Genomic DNA, 23753 nt, shown 5'->3' with positions numbered 1-23753 from the left:
GCTAGCCCGTTTGTTGTATATATATGAATGGATTGTATAGACAGGCGGCCAAGCCATATTCGGATTCGTCTGTGCCAAGGCCCTCCAAAGATATTCTAGAAAACTATAATTACGATACCATCTACTGACTATCCACATACCTACTACTACTTGCCATTCTGTTTCGACGGCGTACTCGCGATGGCTTTTTGGGGGTCGTCCACCCGACACACACTTACGCGCACACACAAACACACATACACAAGCTCACAAACATACTGTAACGGAACTCGAAACCAACGCAAGCGATCTGCAACACCGATCCATTTCTCGTAATTATACGCAATCTATCAGACTACACCGAGTATAATCAGAAAGCTGCCAATGACACCGCAACTCCTCATGCATCGGCTTCAGAGCGGTGGGGGTGCGTCGTGCCATTTTGGACGGGCTGCGTCCGCTCCCGCAACCTTGATTGGAAATGAGCCCCTGAGAGCGCTTCTGAAGTTCCTGTGCGCCTTGAGCTTTCGGGAGACGAGGCCACGCTACCCCACCCCCAACACAGACACAACACAATTGGACTGACCTTCTTACCTAGATGCCTTATAGTATAAAGAGACAGTTCAGCTGTGGCTGGAAGATTTTCCAGACATGAAACAGAAACTACTGTGACTTCAATCAGCATCGGAGATGTTAATGAAACGATTGTCGTAAATATATACGCAAATAGCTGGCTCGATTATGGCCAGTAGGGTTAAAGTTGAATACTCAGACGCCGATCCCTTCCCGGAGTAGAGCTTTGAATCTGCAGAGGAATGAGAAAAAACACGAAGTTCCCGTCACGAAATTTTCCTGTTGTGTAGATGATCATCATCGACAACGAAAACGGTGGAATAACGATTATTTTGAATTGTATTCGTGGATAATGCACACTTATATACATACGATATATATTTTTGAGCCACTCTAATCCAGCCTCCCCTGGGCTGCTTGGGAAAGGATTGGCTGACTCTTCCGGATGAGTCCGTGTCGACGAGGCTGGAGGCGACTCGAAAACAGGCAGAGCGTTTGTATCCCAGACTTTTTATAATCGAAATTGACGCCGCGCGGAGAAAACATGGGCCACAAATCTACCCGTCGACCGTCCATCCGTAACAATTCATTAGTCGCGTTGAGAAAGAGTCGTTGGGATGCTTCCGCAAGCTGTAATTTTTGATGGATTTATTTTCCTCATCTCGAACGAGATTGTGAAAAGGCGTGAATTTCAAGAAATCTCCGGCCATGTTTCAGGCCGCTCTTGCGTCTTATGTTCATGGAATGGTTCATCGACTCAGCTTTCATTCATATTGCATTTATTCGTAATCACTCACCAGAGATGGAAAACCAAAGCAGAACTTGCAACAGCATCTTACTGTATGCTCGAAGGTGTCACCAATGATGTTTTTTCCTCGGAAAGTTTTTATTTTTAATTTTGATTCCTCCTCCACACGACTGGTTCGTTCTAAAACCAGAATGTCGAATGTTTTCGAATCTTGAAGCTGGAGCCAAAGTTTTCGGAGAAGGTTGGAGTCGGTTGCTCGATGGACCGAGTCCCTTTTAAGACGATGAATTCACTCCGATTTTTGTCGAGAAATTAAGTTAAATTCAATTGTTCAAGAAGACCGGAACCGAAGCTTATCGGGTCAATGATGATTAGAAGTTGGATTATATTGGAGGCGACGCGGATTAAGGGGATGAGATGAAAATAATAATTATGATAATGATAATACTAAATGAGGCAAGGCGGACACTGCAGAAAGATGGGAAGCCAAATAAAGACATTGTGGCAGTACGAGAGAATTTGATGGTCTCTTTCCTCATTCCGTCGAAGGGCCAGCGGATTCGATTCTTCAACCATAGAAATGGGGGTGGGAGGGGAGAAGACGTCCGTCTCATGGGATAGGAGCCTGCATCCCAGAGAAATGTTAGCGTGAATCCTAATCTATGCAGTTGAAGCGATCAGATCCCACCGCGATCTCAAGAATCTGACTCCCATGAATTTTTCTTCTCACGAGCTCAGAGTCTACCCTCGGATCTTCCTTGATTAAGGGGATCGGAATCATCTGATATGTCCGAGGCTGCCGGCTCGATCCGAAATGCCGGAGTTACAGTTCTTTGTCCGGGCAGACAGGAAGCGTTCCAGACCGATCCTCGCGAAACAGGCGAAGCTAGGTCGAAGCGCCCGAGGACAAGTCCTTTCGAATGAGAAAAGAATCATCTCGATGTTGCTGCTTGAGCTTGGTTCGCGAGCTCATTCAGCCGGTCAAGGGGTTCCCTGAGAAGAACAGAAGGAGCAATTCCTCGCTCTTCTCACGCGTTCTACTCTCTTGCTTTGCTTTTCCGTCACTCGCGACATTCACCGTGTGGCAGACAATACCCGAGTAGCGAGAGGACAACTCGGGAGCCGAGTCGGAGACAAACCCCGTCCTCGTTCGTTCCCGGACGCCGTATCATCAATTGACAGCTTTGCCTTCCTCAAAGGCGTGCTGCATCGGAGGGCCTCTGGATGAACGATATACATACTGTACCGAATACATTCCTCAAATGGACTGCCGAGGAGCTTCGATCGGACAACGAACCCTTGAATTCGGAACGATTGTCGACGTAGGAACTACTGCGCGGGAACTATAACATCACGGGCGTCCCATGCGGCGCCCTGATTAGACCGAATAGAGCCGGATTGGTTGGTGCCTCGACCGATCTGCAAGACTTCGAGAGAAATTCGGCGACATCGGGCGCTTAGAAATGCTCCCTCCTGAAGGGGAATTCGGGATAATCGACAGCGATAACAATTGCTCTCAACAGTTCTCGGGATCTCCAGACAAGGGAGTATGTACTCGCTTCGGGCGATCTTCATCTCTGATTTTCGGATTCCGGGGAGAGCCTCCGGGCGAACGTTGTGCGCCATCCGGTTCTCGAGATTGATATCGCGAGGGAGCCGTTTTCCTCCGTTGTTCCTCCCGGTCGAGCATCGAAACATTTTTAACGATTGAGGCATCGATTCCCATATTCTCAGGGCTTCTCAAGGGTGGCGTTTCCCTTCCCGTCACACCTACTGAGCGAATCCCGTGCGGGATGACCGCGGGGAATACGAACTTCCTTGTCAGGAGCTAACAAAAATGGACGGCCAGGAAGTTTGGGCGAGAATATTGACAAGTACCGCGCATGCGCTGCGACCAGCAAGAGGAACGGCTTGCCGGTTGACGGCTGTGGGTAAGGGCCCGCTACCAACATTGCTCGGTGAGCTGGCAGGGATTTTTCATTGCAGAATCCAGCATTACTTCACTGACGGCAGCGGAAATCAGCCCGAGAAAGTGAAAAGTGTGGTGTGTCAAGATCTCCAAGGTGAGCAGTAGCCAAACTCCACGGTAAGAATCGCTTTGCCCTCCGACCCCGAAACAGGCAATCCGTCAACCATGGTGTAGCTTCGGCGAAGATCCTGCTCTTCCGTGGCGGAGACGAAAACGAGAAACGACTGCAGCATTTGGAGCCTGGGACTCCCAGAACTGCTTTCGGTCGAAACCTTTCGCGTACAGAGATCAGGATTTTTCGTCTGAGAATTTTCTGGAGTCAGGAGAGCCAAATTTTTTTTTCTGTTCTGATAATTAAGGATTCTCTGAGAGCATTCTTCTCCTCGGAGGTTCAACCAGCAGAGAGATGTAAGATGTTTCATCAAGGTCTGCCGATAGATGAATATTCCGGTAAAGATATCCACTCTCATCAAGTGCGATCAGAAATAGTCGGTTTGTTCTATGCTCTGCCGGAAGTTCCCGATCTTGTCTGATTGGAGCAAGTTTGGAGTCCTTCCGCGTCCGCCACGAGGATATTTCGGGATAGGTTATGTGTTGAGGAAACAGTCTTTCGATTGAAGCACCCATCGGCATTCTTCTCATTGCGAGTACTCGGACGTGCGATAATGATATTCATTCTCAAGGACGTCAACACCAAAGTATTCCATTGCGGGAATATTGTCCGCGAAAAGGCCGTCAATGACAGCTGAGTGGAACCGGAAAAAATAGCTCCAACTGACCGTAAATCCTCGTCCGGTATCCTGCCTTGGGGCTCTATTCAGGATGATCCGAGAATCGAGCGTCTTCTCTGCAAGTAGACTTCCCTAAGTCGCGCAGAAGATCGAGAATCATATGGTGTAGCGAAGTGACTGGCCCTCAGGGGGCCCCCACAGAAAGAAGCAGATCGCGTCTCTAGTTTCAAATCTGCCATTTGCGAGCGTCGACCTGGGTTCAACTCGAGCAGACGTAAGCGGTCCAGAACGGCAAATACGCGGCTCTCCTTTCTGTCAGACCACAGTTAATCATTCCCCTCCTGAGCTCGAGCCGGATTCGTGAATTTTACATCAGTGCTCTAAATTTCACGATTTCGGCTTATTCTAATCCTTCGGGTGGAATATTTGTTCTTTTGGTTGTTGGGGAAAAGCGATTCTCGCGTGAATTTTTCAGCGCTCTGGGATCGCTGGATCCTTGTTGTTGGTTGGACTCAAGCGGAGCGTATAGCCTCGACGAGGAGTAATTGTCGGATAAAAACAGCATTTGTGTCTGAACCGAATGATCGCTCACGTTGCGAGGTAGAGGCCATCGAAGCGAAATAAAGTTGGCGCGGAGCGTCTTTCATCGACTGCTTGGCTTCTTAAGCGTCATGAGCTTCGACGAATGCCGGGATAATGCGAAGCTCCCGAAGGTACGAGAGTCGAGGCTTGAACCCATCCGGGAGGAGCCGACGCCCTCCCACCCAGACGAATCGTGTTGGAGACAGATGGCAAGAGACAGCGAGGAATGAGCTAGTGATCGAACTCCGCATTTCATGCCCTGCCTCTACCCTATTTCAGAGGAATATGGCCCCAGCGTTGAGTGCCGATTGCGCGGATGACACCGAGTCGCTCTGGCACGCGCCATCGGTCGGCATGCGGTCGACCGATACCGTATTGGTCACTGGGAGTAGCGGCTGCATCGGCCAGCATATCGTGAAAATGCTGCAAGAAAAGGATCACAACAGCAAGAGAATCATCCTTTTCGACCTACTGCCTTATGAGTGAGTCCCGGGAATCGCTATCCATCGCTTGACAGACCTCGATGAGAACCATCCGATTGAATCGAACCTCCTCCCCTCCCACCCTTTCATCCCGTTTGTGCTTCCAGGAACAATCTGAAGCATGCGACTCCGAAGCCCATGAAGGAGATCCAGGGCGACCTCACAAACGCCAAGGACGTACTCGATGCTTGCGAGGGTGGGTACTCGTTGCGGGAGCGCTTTGGTTTTTCGGTTCTGAGCATTTGTTCCGGGACCTCGGACCAACTGAACGGAGAAATAATGTCACGAAGCGAATTGAATTCAGGGGTCGATTGTGTGATCCACTGCGGAGCTCTGGTTGACATCTCGATGTTCCCTGACGCGGCTGCTCTCGAAGCCACCAATGTCGACGGGACCAGGAACGTCATCGACGCGTGCATCAAACAAAATGTTCCTTACCTCGTCTTCACCTCCACAACGGACACTGTCGTCAGCTCAAATCATATATTCTACGGAGCTGAGAACACGACTTTCATCCCGAAAAACTTCTTGATGGGATCCTACGCCGAGACGAAGTATCGAGCCGAGCAACTCGTGCTCCAGGTAAATTCACTCGATGTGCCCTCGAAAACTTCGACGAGGAAAATACAATATCCGATTGGCAGCTTCTGATATCATTTTTTCCCTGTTCCTCAGGCAAACACCCGTGTGCTGAGCGATGGCGTCACGACTCTCCGTACTTGCGTCTTACGCCCCACAGTAGTCTATGGGGAGGAAGAGAAACACTTCATCCCCAGATTGATGTCCGTGGCCAAGTTGTACGGAAGGGGTAAAGTACAGAAAGTCAAGAGTGTCGACGAGAGATTCCAGGTACGAGGACCGAGCTCCCAGCCAAGAGTCTGTGTTTCGCCTGAGAGAGACTATAATATTTCTTTCGGGAGGCGATCGCGGTTTCCCCATTCCTGCGCTTTACAGATCACCTACGCGGGCAATGCCGCCTACGCTCACGTCATCGCGAAAGATCGTCTCCGCGAAAACAGCGACTGCGCGGGGGAGATTTATTACATCACCGATGACACTCCCCTCGAGGAACTCTACGTCGCGATCAAACCCTTTGTTGAGGCTCAAGACATGAGACTGAGTGATTGGAGTCTGCCCTACCTCTTCGCCATCCTAATCATGTCGCTGATTAGCGTCATCTTGAGGATCATCCGTCCCATCTATCAGGTGAGGAACACTCATGTTCTCCGTTGTTGTTCCCCTCCCCCTCTAATCAAGACGTTCCTGTGCCTTCTATCGCGCCTCATTCCGATCATGAATGACGATATCATCGATAAGACGAGCTTCTCCTCAGGTTGGAAAGCTCTTCCCGACGCCTGCAACGGTCACCTACGCTTGCACATCCGTGTTCTTCAACAGACAGAAAGCGACTCTGCGCCTCAAATACTATCCATGCTTCACCCCGGAAGAGAGTTACGAAAGGGCTCTCGAGTACTACAAGAAAGTGAAATTTTGAAGATTGAGGAGCTCGGAGCGCAATATACGAGCCCCGAATCAAACCCTGATTTTATGCTCATTTTGAAATAAATTCGTCTACATATGTACCCGACAGCACAACAGCATTCGATATTTCTCATTCACAAACGAGAGCCCCCCGCTTTACCCTCCGGGCCTCATCCGGTTTACAATACATTCTCTGGAGGCTTTCTGGCGTGAATCTGCGGAGCTCCGCGCGAAACAATTTCAGTGGGATGGATCCGACCCCCAGTGCGATTCGCGCAGCGCTCCAATCGCCCGGCTCCCCGTTAGTTTACGCGAGTCCATATGATTCCAAGGTCTTCTTCCGTAAGCCGGCAGGTCCCTTCCGACGGGCGAATCTCGATCGCTGTTCGATATGTCCCAGTCTCCGGGGTATAATTGATTCTTCTACAGCAATCTGAATGCTTTTCCCGCTGCTCTCGATGAGACTTTGCGCCACATAGTGTTTCAAACCCAGAAGATGAATTCAGGAATCTATGCGGACCCTTCACATTCTTTTCCGAGGTCTTTGAACTCGCGCCGGTCTGCGTGAAGCTGAATAGAGGCCCTGCAGTGGAATTCACTCATGAGCTTCTCTGGACTGAATACCCGGCACTCCGGTCCGACTCCTTCAATTTTGATGGTACTCTCGTGTTGATCTTCAATTTCCGTCGATTGAATTCTGAGTAGGTCTGGAACCCGACATGGGGGTTGTTCGAGAATCCCAGGTCAAAACAGAACAGCTCGATTGAAGTCGATTTTTCCTTCTCGTCGACCCCTTACCGCGATTCTCGTAAATCCAACCACGCCAACCAGGCCAACCGCGGAATCGCCCTAGCGATCCCGGCGGCGAGTCCCGAACCTGCCGCCGGCTGACGAGCGCACAGGCACTGGCGACTGCTGCCGCTGAAAAAGCGTCGACGTCCGAAGCAGACGAAAGCGTCGTGGAAAGAGTCGTTGCCTTACCCACTGCGAAATTTCGAGCAGCCTGTGGCGATTTGCTACGCTGTACGGCTCGTACGCGGGCCGTATAGTCTCGAAAGTTGTTACAAACACTCAGAGCTGCTCGGGGGTATGCCAGCCTGTAATCAATCGCCTTGTAAAAACAAGAACTAACGCTGCAAATTGCGAGCTCTTGTCCCAGACAACTGTGCCGCGGGACTTCCGCTCCTTTCCGAGTATAAATATCCTTGTGCCCACGATACTTGATGTCTCTTCGGAGGCACATACCGAAAGCCGGCAGGCAGCACAGACTCTCACACGACCCTGTCGCGCTGTGAGCTCACTGAACTGATCAGACGACTGTGCGGTAGAAGCGCCAGAGACATGCAAGAGGAATCGCTTGAGCTCACTCAGAGATGACCCTCTCGAAAAACAACTTCAACGTTTATGATAACATTGCGCGCACGGTTTCTTAAACAACACCGAGCCCAAGTACCATAAAAGTTGAAAAGGCTGTGTGGAACAGCTAGGACTTCGGTCCATTTTGCTATCTCGCAACTTCATTGGCTCTTTTCCCATTTCAGCTTGAGGTCGTAAGTACCCCCGAAGCATTTCTCGGAGGATCTTTAAGAGTACCGAGAAGAGCTTAAACGACTAACAATCCAAATCTATCTTTGAAGATTGGTCCTTTTTATTATTTTCATGAGCTTTCCGAACAATAATAAAATTGGTGGTATATCCTTCGATGTTTCCAATCGAAAGCGAACACTGCGCTACATCGATCACTTTAAGTAGTACATGTTTGATTATGCGGAATGCGGCTTCAGCTATCGATATAGATAGATGACGTTCATTAGTCTACGTAGTCCTCAGTACTGTAGATAATATCCATGTAGTTCAGCAGCAGATCCTTCACGATCGAGCGGTCCGAAAATGTTTGGGCCTGGCCGTACACGGCAGCCTGTGGAGTTGGGTTATATTCGCTGTTATACCAGCTCTCCAACGATCGTTCTCGCTCGGGAAATTCTCTATGCCGGTCGATATTTCTCGATGCACGCACCTGAGACGAGACTTTCTTATCGGGTTCTTGAAGCATTTTCTCAACGATAGTCCTGAGATCAGTCAAGAAGGTCTCTGTAACCTTATTCTCGGCGTGGATTTTCGTCAAGCAGATGTGGATACCGCTCGGGAACTGCAGGGGATTCAAATGCCATCCCAACTTCCCCATCCGGGAGTTGACTTCGAAGATATTGATGCTGAGCGATGATCCGAGCCGAGTTAGATTCGCATGCCAACCCAGTGCAAATGGGTTACTCAAAAATTCATGGATACAACGAGCGAATCGATGCTTCTCTACTTACATGTCACTATCAAATGCGATCACGGTGGCTTGAGGGTCTCCAAGAACCCGGAGACCTTTGATTTCCTTTATGCCGTCCTTGATTTTCCTCGCCTCAGTCAGAATATCTCGACAAGCCTCGACGTAGCCTCCCCTTCCATAATAACGCAAGGTGGCCCAGCAGCAGGCCACAACAGCTCCCGATCGACTTCCTGAGGGACAAAGGGCGCGTTAACAGAGGGGAAAATAATAGTACCGAAACCACCACACGGTCTTTTACAGAATCGCACTCAAAACTCACCGGCCACGGTAGGAGTGATATAAACACCTCCCGGCCAATCACCGGCTGCGGAAAATTGATGATGGAGGTATTTCTTCGATGAGTACATGACGAGCGAAGTCCCTTTTGGCGCCATAGCATATTTGTGGGTATCACAACTGATGCTCGTCACTCCTGTAGACGACGACAATATGTGATTTATCGTATTCAATACATAAGTTCCCTCGATGGAGAGCCTGATTCGATTAGATCTAAGGCGGGATGATCTCACTCACCCTTGACGCTGAAGTCAAAGTTGAATTTTCCGAAGCCGGCATCTTCCAAGAACGGCATGATGAATCCACCGAGACAGCAGTCGACGTGCACAGGAATGTTATATCTGCATCCGAGGGCTGCGATTCCCTCGATCGGATCGATGATGCCATGGGGATAGCCGGGTGCGCTCCCAACGAGCTGGAAAACGGAGATTTGAACAATCTACCGAAGTTCCTTCCTTTGTGGATGCCCCGGCGCAATGTGGGCTCGTTCTTTTCGGATCGTTCCGGTTGGGGACTGTGTTTCGCTGATCGAATGATGCCGAAGACTTACGAGAATGGTGTTCCTGGTGATCATTTTCCGCATTTTCCTTGTATCTACCATCAAAGTTTTCGGATCGAGAGGAACTTTGCGAATCTCCAACCTCAACCAATCGGCAGCTTTGTCGAATGCCGCATGGGCCGAATGAGGAACGAGGATCTCCGGTTCGGTGATTCCTCGAGTAGCAAACGCAAAGTCTCGGTACGCCTTGCAAGCGAGCATAATCGATTCGGTACCGCCGGATGAGATCTATAATGGAGTGGCTTATTTCAGGACGGAACCTTCTTTCCGGAGCACACAAGGGGGACAAAACAAGAACACCGACGTACCGAGCCGCAGGCGTCCGCATCGCCGTGGTAGAGATTGAGAACCCAACGAATTATTTCAGCCTCCATTTTACGAACCCCGCTGAAGATATCAGCGTGGAGATGGTTGCTCTTCATAGTCTTGTGGAAAACCTTTGCGAGGAAACGGGGAAAAACATATTTTATCCATTCAGCTCAACGAAACTCATCATGACGAGATTAAGGCTGAAGGTGTCATCGAGCACCTTCGAGCTGCATCAATTCACACGGGCTGTGCACTCACGTCTAAAACGAGTTTCTCGCATTCAATGTCGTTCGGGGAATAGATGCAGCCGGACACCCGGCCCGCTTTCCAGTCGGCTTTCGACAGGTCGAGATAGGATTGAACCTCCTCCACGATGTTAACCTGGGACAATTCTATTCATTGTAGGCATATGCCGTCGCGCGCAGAAAACTGGAATCTCTAGGATGGGGGATAATTCCCCTGAAGGAGGGGATAATCAATCGATGGATGGGGATGAGCTCTATATATGTCAGTACTCACTGCCTTGTGGCCTTCCTCAGGAAGGACCTTCTTGAAGGAGCCAGGTGCGTAGTCTTTCTTGAGATCGCGCTCTAGATCCTTCAGGACCGGCCTCATCTTGCTTGCAGAGATGCTCCTGATGATGGGCAATCTTCGAAAACGCTCGAGCAAGCTCAGCCGTTTGTTTGAAGGCACGAAACCTGAGGCGTCAGAGAGCAGTCAAGAGAACTCTTGTCGAAGAACGGAGATTGTCAAGCCCCAGCTGGAACTCCGAATTTCTGTCCCGATGGCGCACGTTTCCCATGACCTCTCTAACGATCGTTTCCGCGTGTCGGGGCCCGTAGAATTTCTTTCCTATTGCCTATATTTGTCTATGACTCCTACGATTCTGCCGAAGCTCTCGGCAATCATATGAGGGAACTGAGATATTCAACTGTGCGTTTCATCTCGCAAAATGTAGAAAATCCGCGTCACAAGGACGCAACGATATGTTACCAAAGAGGCAGACATTATCGGAAGAGAGAAAGTAAGGGCATTCTTGAGGTGGTTCCTCGATTTCGATTCATCCCTGCAGGATGGAAGGTTCCCAAGGACTTAATCCATTCCCGCTCCGCTCTCTTCCTCGCAGGAGTCCACCAGAAATTCCCTTGGAGAACCACGATGCGCAAGTGCTTTCTCCAATCGTGCCCAACAGCGGCGAAATGCTCCCCCAGAGCGCCTTTGTTTTGCCGTACAGATTTCAGATGAGCGGAGAACCGCTGTACGAGCTTGACCCCTGTTTCGCCGACGTATTGCTGACGGCATAGTTTACAGTGCACCAAGTACACGACATTCGATGATCGACAGTTGAACACTCCTTGAACCAAAGTGTGTTCGCTTTTCGGGATGACGCAAGTCGCCTCTAGTAAACGACACAGCGTGCATTGCGGGCTCAAGCATGGACCGCTCATGGCACTTGCTTCCGTCGGGGGACATTTGAACAGACAAGTGAGTAGGTCAGGGCGTCCTGAGAAAACGGAACCTCGACTTTTAGTTTCTCATCAGCCGGTGAAGATTCCCTCACGGGACTGGGATCAGATTGGACCGATTCGGTTCGAGGAATGTTTGCGCATTCGATTCATCGATAGATTAGCCGCCTGGGCCAGTCTGTATCGTGGATCGAGATTTGACGGAGCATATAACGCCGATAACGGCGGAAGACTCCGGTCATCGGTGGGCTCTGCCGCTCGCCCTCGTCGCACACGCGAAGACCGATGCAGAAGATCTACGTATGATTTCAGGAGATCGTTCCAAATCCCGAGTGGAGAAAACTCACTGTTGTATGTGAAGAGTCGCTTGAGAACCCACAGCGATAAGAAGAAAAGGAAGCAGGCCGTGACTAAACAGAGAGGCTCCACTCCTTCGAGTTCCTTGTTGATTCGATGTCGAATCAATCCGACGCATCGCAAGAACGTTTCTCCGACGAGCATTCCGATGTCAGCCTGCAGGGGAAACACTGATTTTGAGCCTCGTCTCATGGAGGATAATCAAATCGTACATTCATTATTGTGGATCGATTTCTAGGCACTACAATTGAGCTCCACACGGGAACTCTGAGCGAGCGCTCGAAATAGGCAGAGGCGAGTATCGGGGGAGTCACTCACCAGCTCTTTGCCGTCCGTCGGCCAATACACGTTTCGGAGATCGTCCAATTCTTGCTGGATTTCATCCCACAGCGGTCTTTCGACCGAGCTGTACCCGAACATGTCGTTCACCTGAATACAATGAGCAGACTCTTGATTATCAACTTGATAGCGGTCGGAGTTTCAGATCGCCTCCCGGGGAACATCGGATATTCCACGTCACATTTGGCAATAGTCATTTCAGATAGAGTTTTACCAATGAAGAATCCATGACGGCACACCGCCGCGACCACAGACCTACGACGATTGACATGCTCCCGGCTGCCTAGCTGTCGAGGGTAATTCCTCTTTCAAAGGTCAGTCGTCCTCCATAAGCCTCCGATAAATGATTCGAGCCAGCTTCTCTCGTCCATCCTTCTAGCGATTTGATAACAGCTCTAAGTTCTCACCGGGAACGTCTCATCAATCACATATCGAATGGGAATCGAGCTTCCTCCTGAGCATTTGAGTCATCCCCCCAATTCTTGGCTCCTGGACACCGAGCGATCTCTGCATCTAGTCCCCGCATGGGATCAGTGGTTGAGCTTTCGACGATTCATTGGCTCGCCTGGGATCTCTGATTCGATAGTTTACCCCATGATTGTGCAGGATTTGGGGTTTCATATATCGCCACTGCCCCCTGCTATCGGAAGCTGACTTAAGTGACTCGATGATAGCATAGTCCCATGATTCTGTGTTTATTGAAAGGTCACGAACGGGAAATTACAATTTCGAATTCCAGTCGCGAAACATTGACGGCTCCTCGATGAAACTTCTATTAGCTTTAATTCCGAGACGGTGAGAAGGGATTTCGATATCTTTCTATATACAGGGAGATAATTGCGTGATTGATATTCTTGTTCATTTCACCAGGCACAAGAGTACTTCGGGAGCACCTCCATCTTCCTCAAGGGAGCTGGCTCGAAAAGCCTTCGGATAAGGAATCGCAATTCAAATTCTCCCAAATGGCTCCTGATCGTGAAAGGATACGACTCGGTCCGAAGAACTGTCTGCGTCTTAATCGGGTTCCGCAACTCCAAACAAAATGCGCGGATTGTGAGACAGCGAGCCCTGTTTCGGAGAATCCGATCGATGATTGACTGAGCGTGAGAACATCACTTCAGGGCTTTCGTGGAGATTTCCGCCGCGTTCGAGGAGCTCGTTTGGTTTTTTTCGCATCCTTTTCAGCTTCGCGCTTCTTCTTCAACTCTAGGACATGTTTCATGGCAGGGGTGAGATTTTCCTGTACCGAGATCGATTCAGTCGTTTCTGTTTCTGTGTCTGACTCCTGAATTTTCGTCTTCTTCTTCGCGGGTGCCTTACGCTTCGATTCTTGTTTCAACCCCTTCAAAGGAGGCTTCTTCGGCGGCTCGTCTTCGCTATCTTCGGATGAGAACAACGTCTCATCTGATTGTCGTTTACGATCGGAGAACAGGTCCAGTTTCCTATCGAACTTCTTGCCTGCAGCCTCGAGTCCTTTGACGAGAATCTTTCGCAGAGCTTTATAATCCGGCTCGTCTTGGAAGCCGATTTTGGCCACAGATTTTAAAAAAGCCTCTATGGCTTTGTTTCCGGATTTTCCGAAGCAAGCGGACACTAGACCCGTGACGTCGGCCATGAATTTCTCCTTTGACTCCGCGACGGCTTTGCAATCATTGAGTAAACCCAACCAGGGGAGTTTTCCGGAAAGCCAATGCAGGAGATTGTAACCGAGTATTTCGATATCGGCTCTACGCGAATCCATGCCTTTGTGAGCGTCTCGCGAGGTGTACTCTATCGTCCCGTTGTGCATTTTTTTCTTGTCTCCTTTCTCCTGCTTGTGAACTTCGTCTCTGGTGAACTTGCAAGCGAGGCCGAAGTCGCAAATGTAAACTTTATTCTTGTCCGTTAAACCCAGCATTATGTTTGATGCCTTTATATCGGCATGGATGTAACCGTTGGAATGGATGTACTCGAGAACATCCAGAACTCTGATCCCGACCGTGTAAGCAGTCTTCAGCGGCAGTTTTCCGTTCTTGATGTACGCTTCGAGATCACTGGAATATCTATCGATGATTATGTAGCGATAAGTCGTCCCGTCCACTTCGTACTGTCCTTTCGCGTGCAGAGTCGGCATTCCGAGATAATCGAGCTTCTTTTGGGATATCCAAGCGTCCAAGCTCGATTTGTTCGCTGTCCTCATGTAGAAGTGCATCTCAACGAAAAGAGGACCACTGCCCGACGGCTCAATCTTGATCACATACGACGCGGAAGGACTGACCGCCTTCCCGACATCTTCCTGACACACGAAAACTTCACCGAATCCACCAATACCGATTCTCTTTCCGATTTTCCAGCTTTTCTTTGAAATGTCACGGACGGTGTTATTCGAAGGGAGTATGACAGCCTTTCTCTTAGGTGGCATCGTCTTTGATTCCGGGAATGGCTACAGAACTGTCAACGAGATCAATCGAATCACTGAGCGCTGAGATTAGAAGACCGATGTCGCGTTCGGAAAACGAGCTCGACAACGACCACAGTAGAAAACCAACGAGCCGTTGTTTACAGCCACTTGCACGGTATAACGCTCGAGTTTTCCCCACAAAAACGATTCCGAAGGATGTTCTGTCGACTTAAGGTGGTACTTCGCTAGGTAGCGGGGGCTGCACACGTAATTTCCGACTAAACCGCTCAGACACCCATTGTGCTAGAAAAAGGAATTTGGCGGAAAACTTACGGTTGGAGAGCCCGGTAGATGACAACGACAAGTTCTGGTCACGGCGGTACATACTGCTCGCGGCCACGGAGAGGGCGAGGGCAGAAACAAGATCGCTTTTGAGTTCGTGAGTGCGAGCACTTGGACCGCATGAGATCGACGTTTCCCCGACTCTAAATGTATCCTAGCTTTGGGGAGAACTCAAACCTCACGGCAGGACGGAAATTCTCATCGGAATCGGAACGCTCTCCGTGACGACGATGTTTTGACACGACGAAGAGGAGAGCGGAATATCTGTCAAAAATCACCGGGATGCTACCCAGCACGTGAGAGGAAGAGCGTCTTAGGGTGGAAGCGCCGGCGACGTAGAAATTGCGGGAGCGGGGAGTCGTACAGGTCTAGCTCACGGCTTGGATTCCTTGTATGGGGAGATAGAGGTTCTACGCGGGAGGGAGATCCTCGGTCAGAATCAGAATTGACTGCTCTCCTCGTTGTTCTTATTCGAATTTCCCTCCCCCCTGCTTCTCCCTAATCGGTCTCCATTCTCCATACCTAGGCCAATTACGGGTACGATTGCGAAATTGTATTATCTTGGCATCCCCTCACCGTCTCCCCATTCCATGCTGCAAAAGCATGCTCGGAGGGTCCCTGCTCTCACTATCTGCGGAAGGCGAATATTGTTCTCAAGATCCGAAGGCTCCGGCTTGAAGATCGTCATCAATCTCCGGGGCTCAAATGGAATCGGTGTAAGCTTGTATGGCCTTGGCTCAGAAGCTCCAGGGCGCAGCCTCCAGAAAAGTTCTTCCTGTCTTTCACCTAGTCCATCTCTTTATTCCGTCTACCCATCTTCGCCGATTCGTATAAGGATCGGAGCTCAGTGGAGTGAACATCCGGATTTGCCTCTAGGCCGATGAATTACTTGATTTTCTTCCTTCGTTTACTTCCGAGCCCGAGCCGATTGTGAGTTGACGTGGAATGAATCGCTTGAGAGCTCGAAGCTCGTTGTGGCCTCAGGATAGCGACGCGGTCGAGAATGCCATAGAGAGTAGGAAGCCAGAATGGTCACATTCAAGGCCCAGAGTAGGAAGAGGATAAGGCAGAACATCCCCCCGTATTTTTGAGAGCGGCCTTAAACGAATTTATCGAATCAATCGTTGGATATCGTTCGTATAAGAGAAAAAGTTTCGAGCATAACGATACCGATATTCTGAGTACACACCGCCGAAGAGGAGGCAGCCCGGATCATCGTAGAAATCGTAATCATCGAAGCCGTGCGCGCGCGAGCCCTCCATCTCTGCGGAATATTTTCTGTTAGATTCCGGCTTCATGGGCCTCGTGACATGATCGGATCGGGACTGTTCACTTGCAGATGGGTGGAAATATTGCGTATCCGCAGCTCCTATCACTGACTCAGGTCGCTGAGAGCCCGTCTCAGAGTCTATTACCGTGTTTGGGTTCTCAGTCGGACGAATTCCCCGACTTCAGTATAACTCTCTATACTTGTGATTGCTATTAAGGAATCAGGGTAGTTGATTGAAATCCAGGGAAGCGAGAGACGCGTTGCAGCAGAAGGTAGTGTAACCAGCGGCAAGCTTGGGACTCTGCACCCCGATGCAGTCGAGCGAATCGGTGTTTATCTGGAAGCTCCGGGGATCCTTACCTCGTTATTGGAGCGCGGTCTGACTCCACGGCACACCGAACAGAACAGAAGATGGGTTACCCCTATATGTATAACGATGCCTCAGATCGATGCCCCTCTCATCCTGAGAGCATTTTCAGAGGACCTACATTCGAGGTGCCAGAGAATGTGACATCCAAATGAGTTTCGTATCCGATATGGTGCGCTGTTAGGGAACACGAAGTCCTTGACAGAATCGAGAAGCATCACATATGAATCTGCGAAACCTCGATAAATTATCGATGCTCCATCGAGCCGGATCGGATTACGACATTCATTTTTCTAATTCAGTTGATTCCGAAGTCCCAAGGCTCAGAATCTCGTTAAACTCACATACTTGCTCCGTTCTCCCGAAACGTTTTGAGATACCTCTTACTGGCACGACAAACTGTGATCAGAGACATGTTCCCTTTTCTCTTAGCCGAGTTATCGGAAACATCGAATGTATTCTTGCCGGCCGTATCTTCTGCAGCGAATAATCGTCGCGTTCCCTGAACTATCCGATAAACGAATGGATATGTGCTCCGTCCACGCAACGTGTCGGACGGGAGCGAGACGTCGGACGCCACCTCAAGAGGGTGTATCATGTAATCGCGATTTATTGGCAATTTTTCGAATTTGAAGACAACTCTGGTATATCTCGGCCCTGTATGAGCGTCGATACGGACTGAGGATGCATGGCTCTCGATCGATGCAAGCAGAGTTTCTCTCAACTCGAGCGTAGAAGCATCTCGGGATCCCCTCGCGGTCCGGTTTCTGAGAGTCTCTGTGATGCTCAGAAAATCTGGGGAGCCTTCTCAGAACGGAGAACACGGGAGACGGATACCGGAACAGCAACCGGAACACTTTACGAACATTATCAAAACGGTGTGCACAGAGTCAGATCCTGGATATGTGAGTTTGTATGAGCTCCTTCCCGACCGATCCCAGCCGTAAATTCGCGTCTCAGATCGAATCATCTCGTGGAGAGCATACCGGAATTATTTTCCTTCATTCGATGCTGAATCTCGGGACGTTTTTTCCAGGTATTCTTGCGGCGTTAAACATCTTCCATTCAAACAATGTCCGAAACTCATCTGAAATGCGGATAGAGGTTCTAGCAGTCGATCACATGCAGGGTCCGTCGTCCTGGAATCGCAAATGACCGACACGTTTCCTGAACCTCTTCAAGGATAGAATTACGAATCTTACAATTCTTTTGCATGGAGTTCCTGGATCGATAGGCTGCCGAGTGTTGTCATTGCAGAAGAAATGGTCGCATCCCGAAATATCCAACGGATTGCGTGGACCCTCGTGGTCTTCACAGGCAGTATCGTAGAATTCTCTGCGGCGGTTTCCCGGAGCAAGCACGTCCAATTTGTAGGCAGTACCTGGGAGGAATCAGGACGGGTATCGATGCCACAATTTCGTTGAGAAAAGATGAAGAGCGATGGGGGAGAAGTCATGAGAGAATTCGGGGGACGGTTCTCGGTCATCAGACGCGGAATGTGAAGGCGAGTCGACGAGAAGAATCATACTCACTGAGGTCTACGACCACGACCAAACACAAAGTAATGCAGGGTATCAGCTTAGCTGCCATGATTGTCAGTCTTGAACCGAGCGGAAGTAATGAGCGTCGCCGTATGGAGCTTATAAAGACTACAAGTCTCCGACTGCCTCTAGGCGTAGGTCTCAAGTCATGTGAACGAGCTAGGCTCAACATGATTCTGCGGCTGTACATCGCAAAAGCCTATATAGTCATCATGGATGCTATCAAAGTGGTAGGTTTTTCAACTCATAAGCAGGAAATTGCGCGAAATGTTTCAATCGAAATGAATAGCATTCTCTGCTGGTCCATCCACTTGAATATCGACTCGATTCGGGGGGGAATCGATTTTCATTCGTCTGCAATTTCTCAGCGTTGGACAGTCTCTCCGAACTTCGCCGAGTCCGGATACATTAGAACGAGAGAGGACTTTTGCGGATCAGCGTCTAATCGCTATCCGATGCTCAGAACCCTCCGTGGATGATTCTAGCCTCCGAGATCAACGAGCAACGCTTCCTTCCGAGGGAATGTGCACTCGGATCTTGTCTTCGAAGTATCCGCGACGTGTCTTGATGATTCCGGGCACTTATCGAGCGCAGCGAGCTCTATCATCTGCAGATCCGGCTGAAAGAGCCGTCTCTCAATCATCAAAAAGGGACCTGCACACCATTTTGATCTTGCCAGCAGCGGAGCTTGATTTTTCCCTATGAAACCTCCCGCGTAGCCCGGTCGAAATCTCCGGCGATACTTTCCGGGTATCGAAGGTCTGCCGCTCCGCTAAACGAAGACACGGAGTAAGTGCACATCAGTCGCTCAGGGTGCTCCTGCACGCGCTGACCAATCGTCAATCTCTCAAGCCCACCTCGAAATTCTGATTAAGAATTGTTCGCTTGTTTGGAGAAAAGGATTCCTGGAGGATGCCATTGCATTTCACACTGCATCGGCGGGGTCAGCAATGATGACTCAAGGAAGGCTCAAGAACCCTCCCAGCTATCGATTTTGGCCCGTTCTCTCCGAGCGGCGGACCCCTAATGAAGACGAAGGTTACCTGACTAAAACAATACTCGAAAGAATAATTCAAGTAAAGACTCTTCGTTATCTACAATTGTTTATTCTACTGAATCGTGCTCTCTCATATACCCTCACACCCCCGGACTTTTGATCCAATCCCTCCTGGGATTGAGCGTAAAATGGGAATCATTCGGACACTTCTTGGAAAACTTCAATCCAACGGGCCGAGATTCTCGAAGGGGGACCCCACTCGGACTGTAGTGTAAGGTCGTTCCGACCTCCGATTTTCTTGACGTCCTACACCAGCACTCGATTTCTACGGTGCCAGACTGAGCGACTCGCAGCTTTGAGCAGTGCCTCGTCTCGGACAGAGACGGGATCCTTGAAATATGAAGTTCTCCAACAACTCTCCATGAATGAATCTGCGTGACTCACAGATCTGTAGGCATAGATCCGGACGGTGACCTAGCCATTCTCCAAATCGACTGCGCCAGTAAAGACTCTTCGTTATCTACAATTGTTTATTCTACTGAATCGTGCTCTCTCATATACCCTCACAATTCATGAGTGGAGCTGAACAAGCTCGTAATGTGAGTCTGGATGTTCGGAAACGACATGGCGAGCTAGGCACGAGACCAGCAGGCAGCGTAGCGGGGATGATGCGAACTCACAGGTGTCCAACACTTGTTACGTTTTGTTCGATTCTTACATCGCCGCAGTCATTTTGTTCGGGGATTCCTTCGGAAAGCTCGATCCCATCTCTGCTGCAGAGTGTCGTTCTTGGGCCGGATAGATGTCCGACCCCGAAATCCATGCTCCCCGAAGCTTACGAGTTATCTCGCGTCAAGATTGCGGATCTTCGGAGAATCCCCCCAGCGTCGACATGGCCCGTCGTCGCCAGAGCGGGAGTCGGGGGAACTCCTATTATGGTCCCCGGATTCCTGAAGCCATCGAAACGATCGCCTGGTGAATCGACACCGAGTTCATTGAACCATGGGTCAGACTAAAGTCTGAGAACAATGTTCCGGGACAGAACGAGGCATGATAACTCCCCTGGACAGGTTGCGTTGCCTTTCTGCTGCCGAGCGGATCACACGAACGACTTGTGTAGACCACGTACACCGTGTGGAGCATTGTTCGGTCAGCGGAGACGAGGGACTCGGCTCCCGCGACTCAAAGGGGCTACTATAAAGCAGCCGATCTGAAACAATCAGAGCAAGATGAGGATGCTTCCTCGGTCATCGGGGGGCACGAACGGTCCGTCTCGAGGAGGGAGCTCGGATCGGATAGCCAGAGCTCCCAACCATTGGTGCTCTGAACCGTCCCATAGTGTCACGCAGGCAACCGTCGCCGATATCGAGCCGGAAGGACATTGGAGATCCCGGAAGCTCAGTCTCGCATTTCAAAGTTTCGTCGTGAATTCCGAAGCAGCCCAACAATCATTGTGGCTCGCGCCGAGCCCGTGCGGCGCATCGACTCGGCGTTACAGTTACGCGATGCTCCGGGGACGCGTCGTCACATGGGAGAGACTCGGGAACAATAGACAGAGAGAACTTCGGAGACTTGGAAGCATAGAAAGTAACGAAATGCTCTTGTGTCCGTTCTTATCGACATTCCGATCCTCGCCACCGTCTGCGGAAATATTTGTCTCTCATGGCCGAGGTGCGGAATGATTCCGCACCGGCGGCGGGCTCGCAGAGGAATCGTGCTCCGCGTGTCTAGCTGCTGATCGTCACACACGCTGCTGTTCCGACAGCGGCGACCAACGCTACACGACAACCATGGTTTCGCCGGCTTGGAGGAGTGGATCTCCGAGATTCTCGATCACGACTCTATGTTTCTTGCTGGTTGTGTACTCGATTCAGCTCCCGGTGGGCGATTCGCAGCACTCATGTTCGACTATGGGTGAAGTTTATCCTCAGGAGGCGATTCGCCGAGGAACCCACAACCTCGTCTGGAGTAAAGCTCAAAGTAAGTTGCAGAACTCTTATGGAACCCTTTAGCTCTCCCAAGATCGCTTTCCACTCTGCTGTCATACCGTGCGACTGCTCTCGTTTTTCTACGCTCATGCACATTGAACAGGCACTCGGGGTTCTGCAAGAAGTTTGGAGACAACTCCCGCGAGATCCCGTTCTTCCAACTCCCTCTTGGGAGAACGTGACACGGCCGGGTGTTCTTTTGTTTTGGGGCTGTTTATCGAGCTAATCTCGATCGACACTATTTTGGGAGAATTCTCGGCGCGGTCCTCGAGAATAGGAAGAATAATCCATTTTCCTGCTTGACGGCTTCTAGCAATTGTGACTGTGCGCCACGACGGCAAAACGTCATAAGCCAATCTTTGATAAAACATTCTCTCCCGGAACCTTATGCCACGTCAGATATCCTCAGCCCCAAAAAAATATGAGGCTCTCAGAGAATATGCATGTCGAGGAGACACGGTAGCTCGTGCGCCCGAAAAACCACCGGAGAGCCCCTCCGAGCGTTCTCGTACAGCTTTCCAACGATGCGACCCTACTGTTCATGAGTCTGAAGTTCGACCCGTTCACTCCCTACAGTTTCGAAACCAGCCCCCAACTTCTCAGCTCAAGCGATAGTCGATGGAGAAATCCGAGAAGTGAAGCTTAGTGACTACAAAGGCAAATACGTGGTGTTCTTCTTCTATCCTCTGGACTTGTGAGTTTTCGGAATCGTGGATAAATTGTTCCTCGGGAGGACGGCAAGAGGCTGACGAGCGACTGACGGTCAATTATTATTCCAGTACATTCGTTTGCCCGACGGAAATCATCGCTTTCTCGGATCGCGTGGCGGAATTCCGGAAAATCAACACCGAGGTCATCGCCTGTTCTGTGGATTCCGCATTCACCCATTTGGCTTGGGTGAAAACGCCTCGAGAAAAAGGTGGTCTCGGAGATATCCAGATTCCCCTGCTCTCTGATCTCACGCACCAAATTTCGAAGGTCAGTAGTCTCGCTCTCCCAAGAGCTCTATAGAGTTCGTAGCGATCCGAATGGATCGAGAGCACTACGTCAAAGTGTTCACTCGTCTAGTCTACGATGGACATAGTTGAATGAATCATAAGCTCATTCGGGCAATTCCAGGACTACGGAGTCTATCTTGAGGATCTTGGTCACACTCTCCGGGGGCTCTTCATCATCGATGGAAACGGCGTATTGCGCCAGATCACCATGAATGATCTCCCAGTTGGACGTTCAGTCGATGAGACACTCCGACTAATCCAAGCTTTCCAATACACGGATAAACATGGCGAAGTCTGCCCCGCCGGCTGGAAACCGGGGAAAGATACGGTTCGTCTGCTCACATCATCCAATCTGTGTCGAATGCAAACCCATATTTCCCTGAATATCTGGATGCGTCGACTCGGCGGACGACGATCCGACAAGCAATGAAGGAAATCGCTTCGGTTTTGCAGATCGTGCCGAATCCGAACGACAAGCTGAAATACTTCTCGAAACACACCACAGCCGAACTCTGAGCTGAGCTACCCACAGAACGACACGGGATCATCCAAGCTCAGACGGACTTCACGGTATCGGGAAATCTATCATCACCTTCGCGTTTTCAGGGAAGAATGATGAAAACATGGGCTTCGGAGAATCTCGGAGAGATATGAAGTTCAGCTACGGGGAGTGCTCGTCCCCAGATCTCAGATTACGATATAATAAAGACGAAAACATCGTGAAAGTCTAAGTTTTTCGCCTGCCTCTGACGGTCTTGATAAGGCTCAGACCGGTTTTTTCTTGATAGGATGTCATACTCTCTCTGTAACTGCTGCTTGACGCACTCTGCAGGGGCGGGGCAATAACCCTATGATGGCGGAGTTCACCAAAGTGGAACAACTCCAGCATATCCGAATCCACTTCATTAGGCCGAACGATTGAGAATGGCGGATGAACTTCTCCCGCGAGTTGAAAAGCCGAGAACCAAGATTCCGACTCGTCTCTCGGATTGTAAGCATTGAGGGTCCTCTCGCTCTGAGCACCGAAGGCGGAGCTGCATCCGTTTGCTTCGTCAACTAATGGAGTTGATTCTTCGGACGCCCCTGATGCCTGAGGTTGTCGACTGCGCAGGCTTGGCAGGACACTGCGGGGGGATTCGTCAACTTGACATCATCCTCAATATGTTCGGGAGTCGTCACGTTTATTTGTCGCAATCGAGACTTTCCGAGGAGCCTTTCCTTTATTCGAGGAGCTCATTTAGCCGAACACATTCAGGGACATGATGTGATAGGGGTCAGGGCAACGTATCGCGGGAAGTTCTTCTACTGTGCGATGATGGTTCCTGAACCTTCGGGATGGAGAGAATCACACTTCATACTAGAAGATCCGGCTCCGGTGCTTTAGACGCCGGATTCGACGCAAAGTACTGCAGTGGTGAAATTGTTGCGGGTTGATCCGTTGCTGTGGGATGCCCTGCTGCTGCTGCGGCTGGAGAATTGACGACGTAGGCCAAGCTGGGACCCTATAGCAGAGGGAGATAGGATCACAACCGACCTGCAATTCGGCCGTCAAATGCGTCGTTCGGGACTGAAGAGCTTCTGCTTATGCACAAAACAGAGACACGAGGCATACTTACATTGCCCCTCGGTCTGCTCATTTGAAGGCAAAACTGAACGCACCCGAAGCAACAGCAGCCGAAG

At 50.2% G+C, this 23753-nt stretch overlaps 5 protein-coding genes across 6 annotated transcripts; 2 read left to right on the top strand and 3 right to left on the bottom strand.

The window, feature by feature from the left end:
* The first annotated feature begins 3222 nt into the window (after positions 1 to 3222).
* On the top strand, positions 3223 to 6662 carry LOC100898467 (3 beta-hydroxysteroid dehydrogenase type 7). The gene is made up of 7 exons (XM_003743410.1): positions 3223 to 3363; positions 4862 to 5064; positions 5172 to 5260; positions 5369 to 5646; positions 5740 to 5913; positions 6019 to 6270; positions 6398 to 6662. Exons 2-7 carry the CDS (start codon positions 4868 to 4870, stop codon positions 6557 to 6559), a joined length of 1152 nt encoding a protein of 383 aa, XP_003743458.1. The 5' UTR covers positions 3223 to 3363; positions 4862 to 4867; the 3' UTR covers positions 6560 to 6662.
* Positions 6663 to 8174: 1512 nt separating this feature from the next.
* On the bottom strand, positions 8175 to 12453 carry Sply (Sphingosine-1-phosphate lyase). Its single transcript, XM_003743407.2, has 12 exons — positions 12405 to 12453; positions 12170 to 12280; positions 11842 to 12007; positions 10548 to 10726; positions 10287 to 10409; positions 10028 to 10156; positions 9711 to 9947; positions 9398 to 9575; positions 9144 to 9296; positions 8865 to 9054; positions 8564 to 8759; positions 8175 to 8464 (listed from the first exon to the last, which is right to left on the bottom strand). The coding sequence occupies exons 1-12, from the start codon at positions 12417 to 12419 to the stop codon at positions 8357 to 8359; spliced, it is 1785 nt and encodes a 594-aa protein (XP_003743455.1). The 5' UTR covers positions 12420 to 12453; the 3' UTR covers positions 8175 to 8356.
* Positions 12454 to 12998: 545 nt separating this feature from the next.
* On the bottom strand, positions 12999 to 14752 carry ball (nucleosomal histone kinase 1). The gene has a single exon (XM_003743460.2). The coding sequence runs from the start codon at positions 14589 to 14591 to the stop codon at positions 13308 to 13310; it is 1284 nt and encodes a 427-aa protein (XP_003743508.1). The 5' UTR covers positions 14592 to 14752; the 3' UTR covers positions 12999 to 13307.
* Positions 14753 to 17148: 2396 nt separating this feature from the next.
* On the bottom strand, positions 17149 to 18187 carry LOC100898319 (uncharacterized). The gene is made up of 3 exons (XM_003743409.1): positions 18082 to 18187; positions 17752 to 17930; positions 17149 to 17636 (listed from the first exon to the last, which is right to left on the bottom strand). The coding sequence occupies exons 1-3, from the start codon at positions 18137 to 18139 to the stop codon at positions 17541 to 17543; spliced, it is 333 nt and encodes a 110-aa protein (XP_003743457.1). The 5' UTR covers positions 18140 to 18187; the 3' UTR covers positions 17149 to 17540.
* A 2653-nt stretch (positions 18188 to 20840) lies between these two features.
* On the top strand, positions 20841 to 22798 carry LOC100898177 (peroxiredoxin-2). Of its 2 annotated transcripts, XM_003743408.2 has the most exons (5): positions 20841 to 21067; positions 21652 to 21769; positions 21855 to 22053; positions 22195 to 22401; positions 22527 to 22798. In XM_003743408.2, exons 1-5 carry the CDS (start codon positions 20878 to 20880, stop codon positions 22587 to 22589), a joined length of 777 nt encoding a protein of 258 aa, XP_003743456.1. In that variant the 5' UTR covers positions 20841 to 20877; the 3' UTR covers positions 22590 to 22798. The 2 variants fall into 2 exon arrangements, with proteins under 2 accessions (XP_003743456.1, XP_018495107.1); XM_018639591.1 differs by having other exon boundaries at positions 22195 to 22546.
* The last annotated feature ends 955 nt before the right edge of the window (positions 22799 to 23753 follow it).

The sequence above is a fragment of the Galendromus occidentalis genome, unplaced genomic scaffold, assembly GCF_000255335.2.
Source record: "Galendromus occidentalis unplaced genomic scaffold, Mocc_1.1 scf7180000077446, whole genome shotgun sequence".
Taxonomy (NCBI): Eukaryota; Metazoa; Arthropoda; class Arachnida; order Mesostigmata; family Phytoseiidae; genus Galendromus; species Galendromus occidentalis.
Note: the sequence above shows the minus strand (reverse complement) of the source record. Positions and strands in the feature narration are given on the sequence as shown.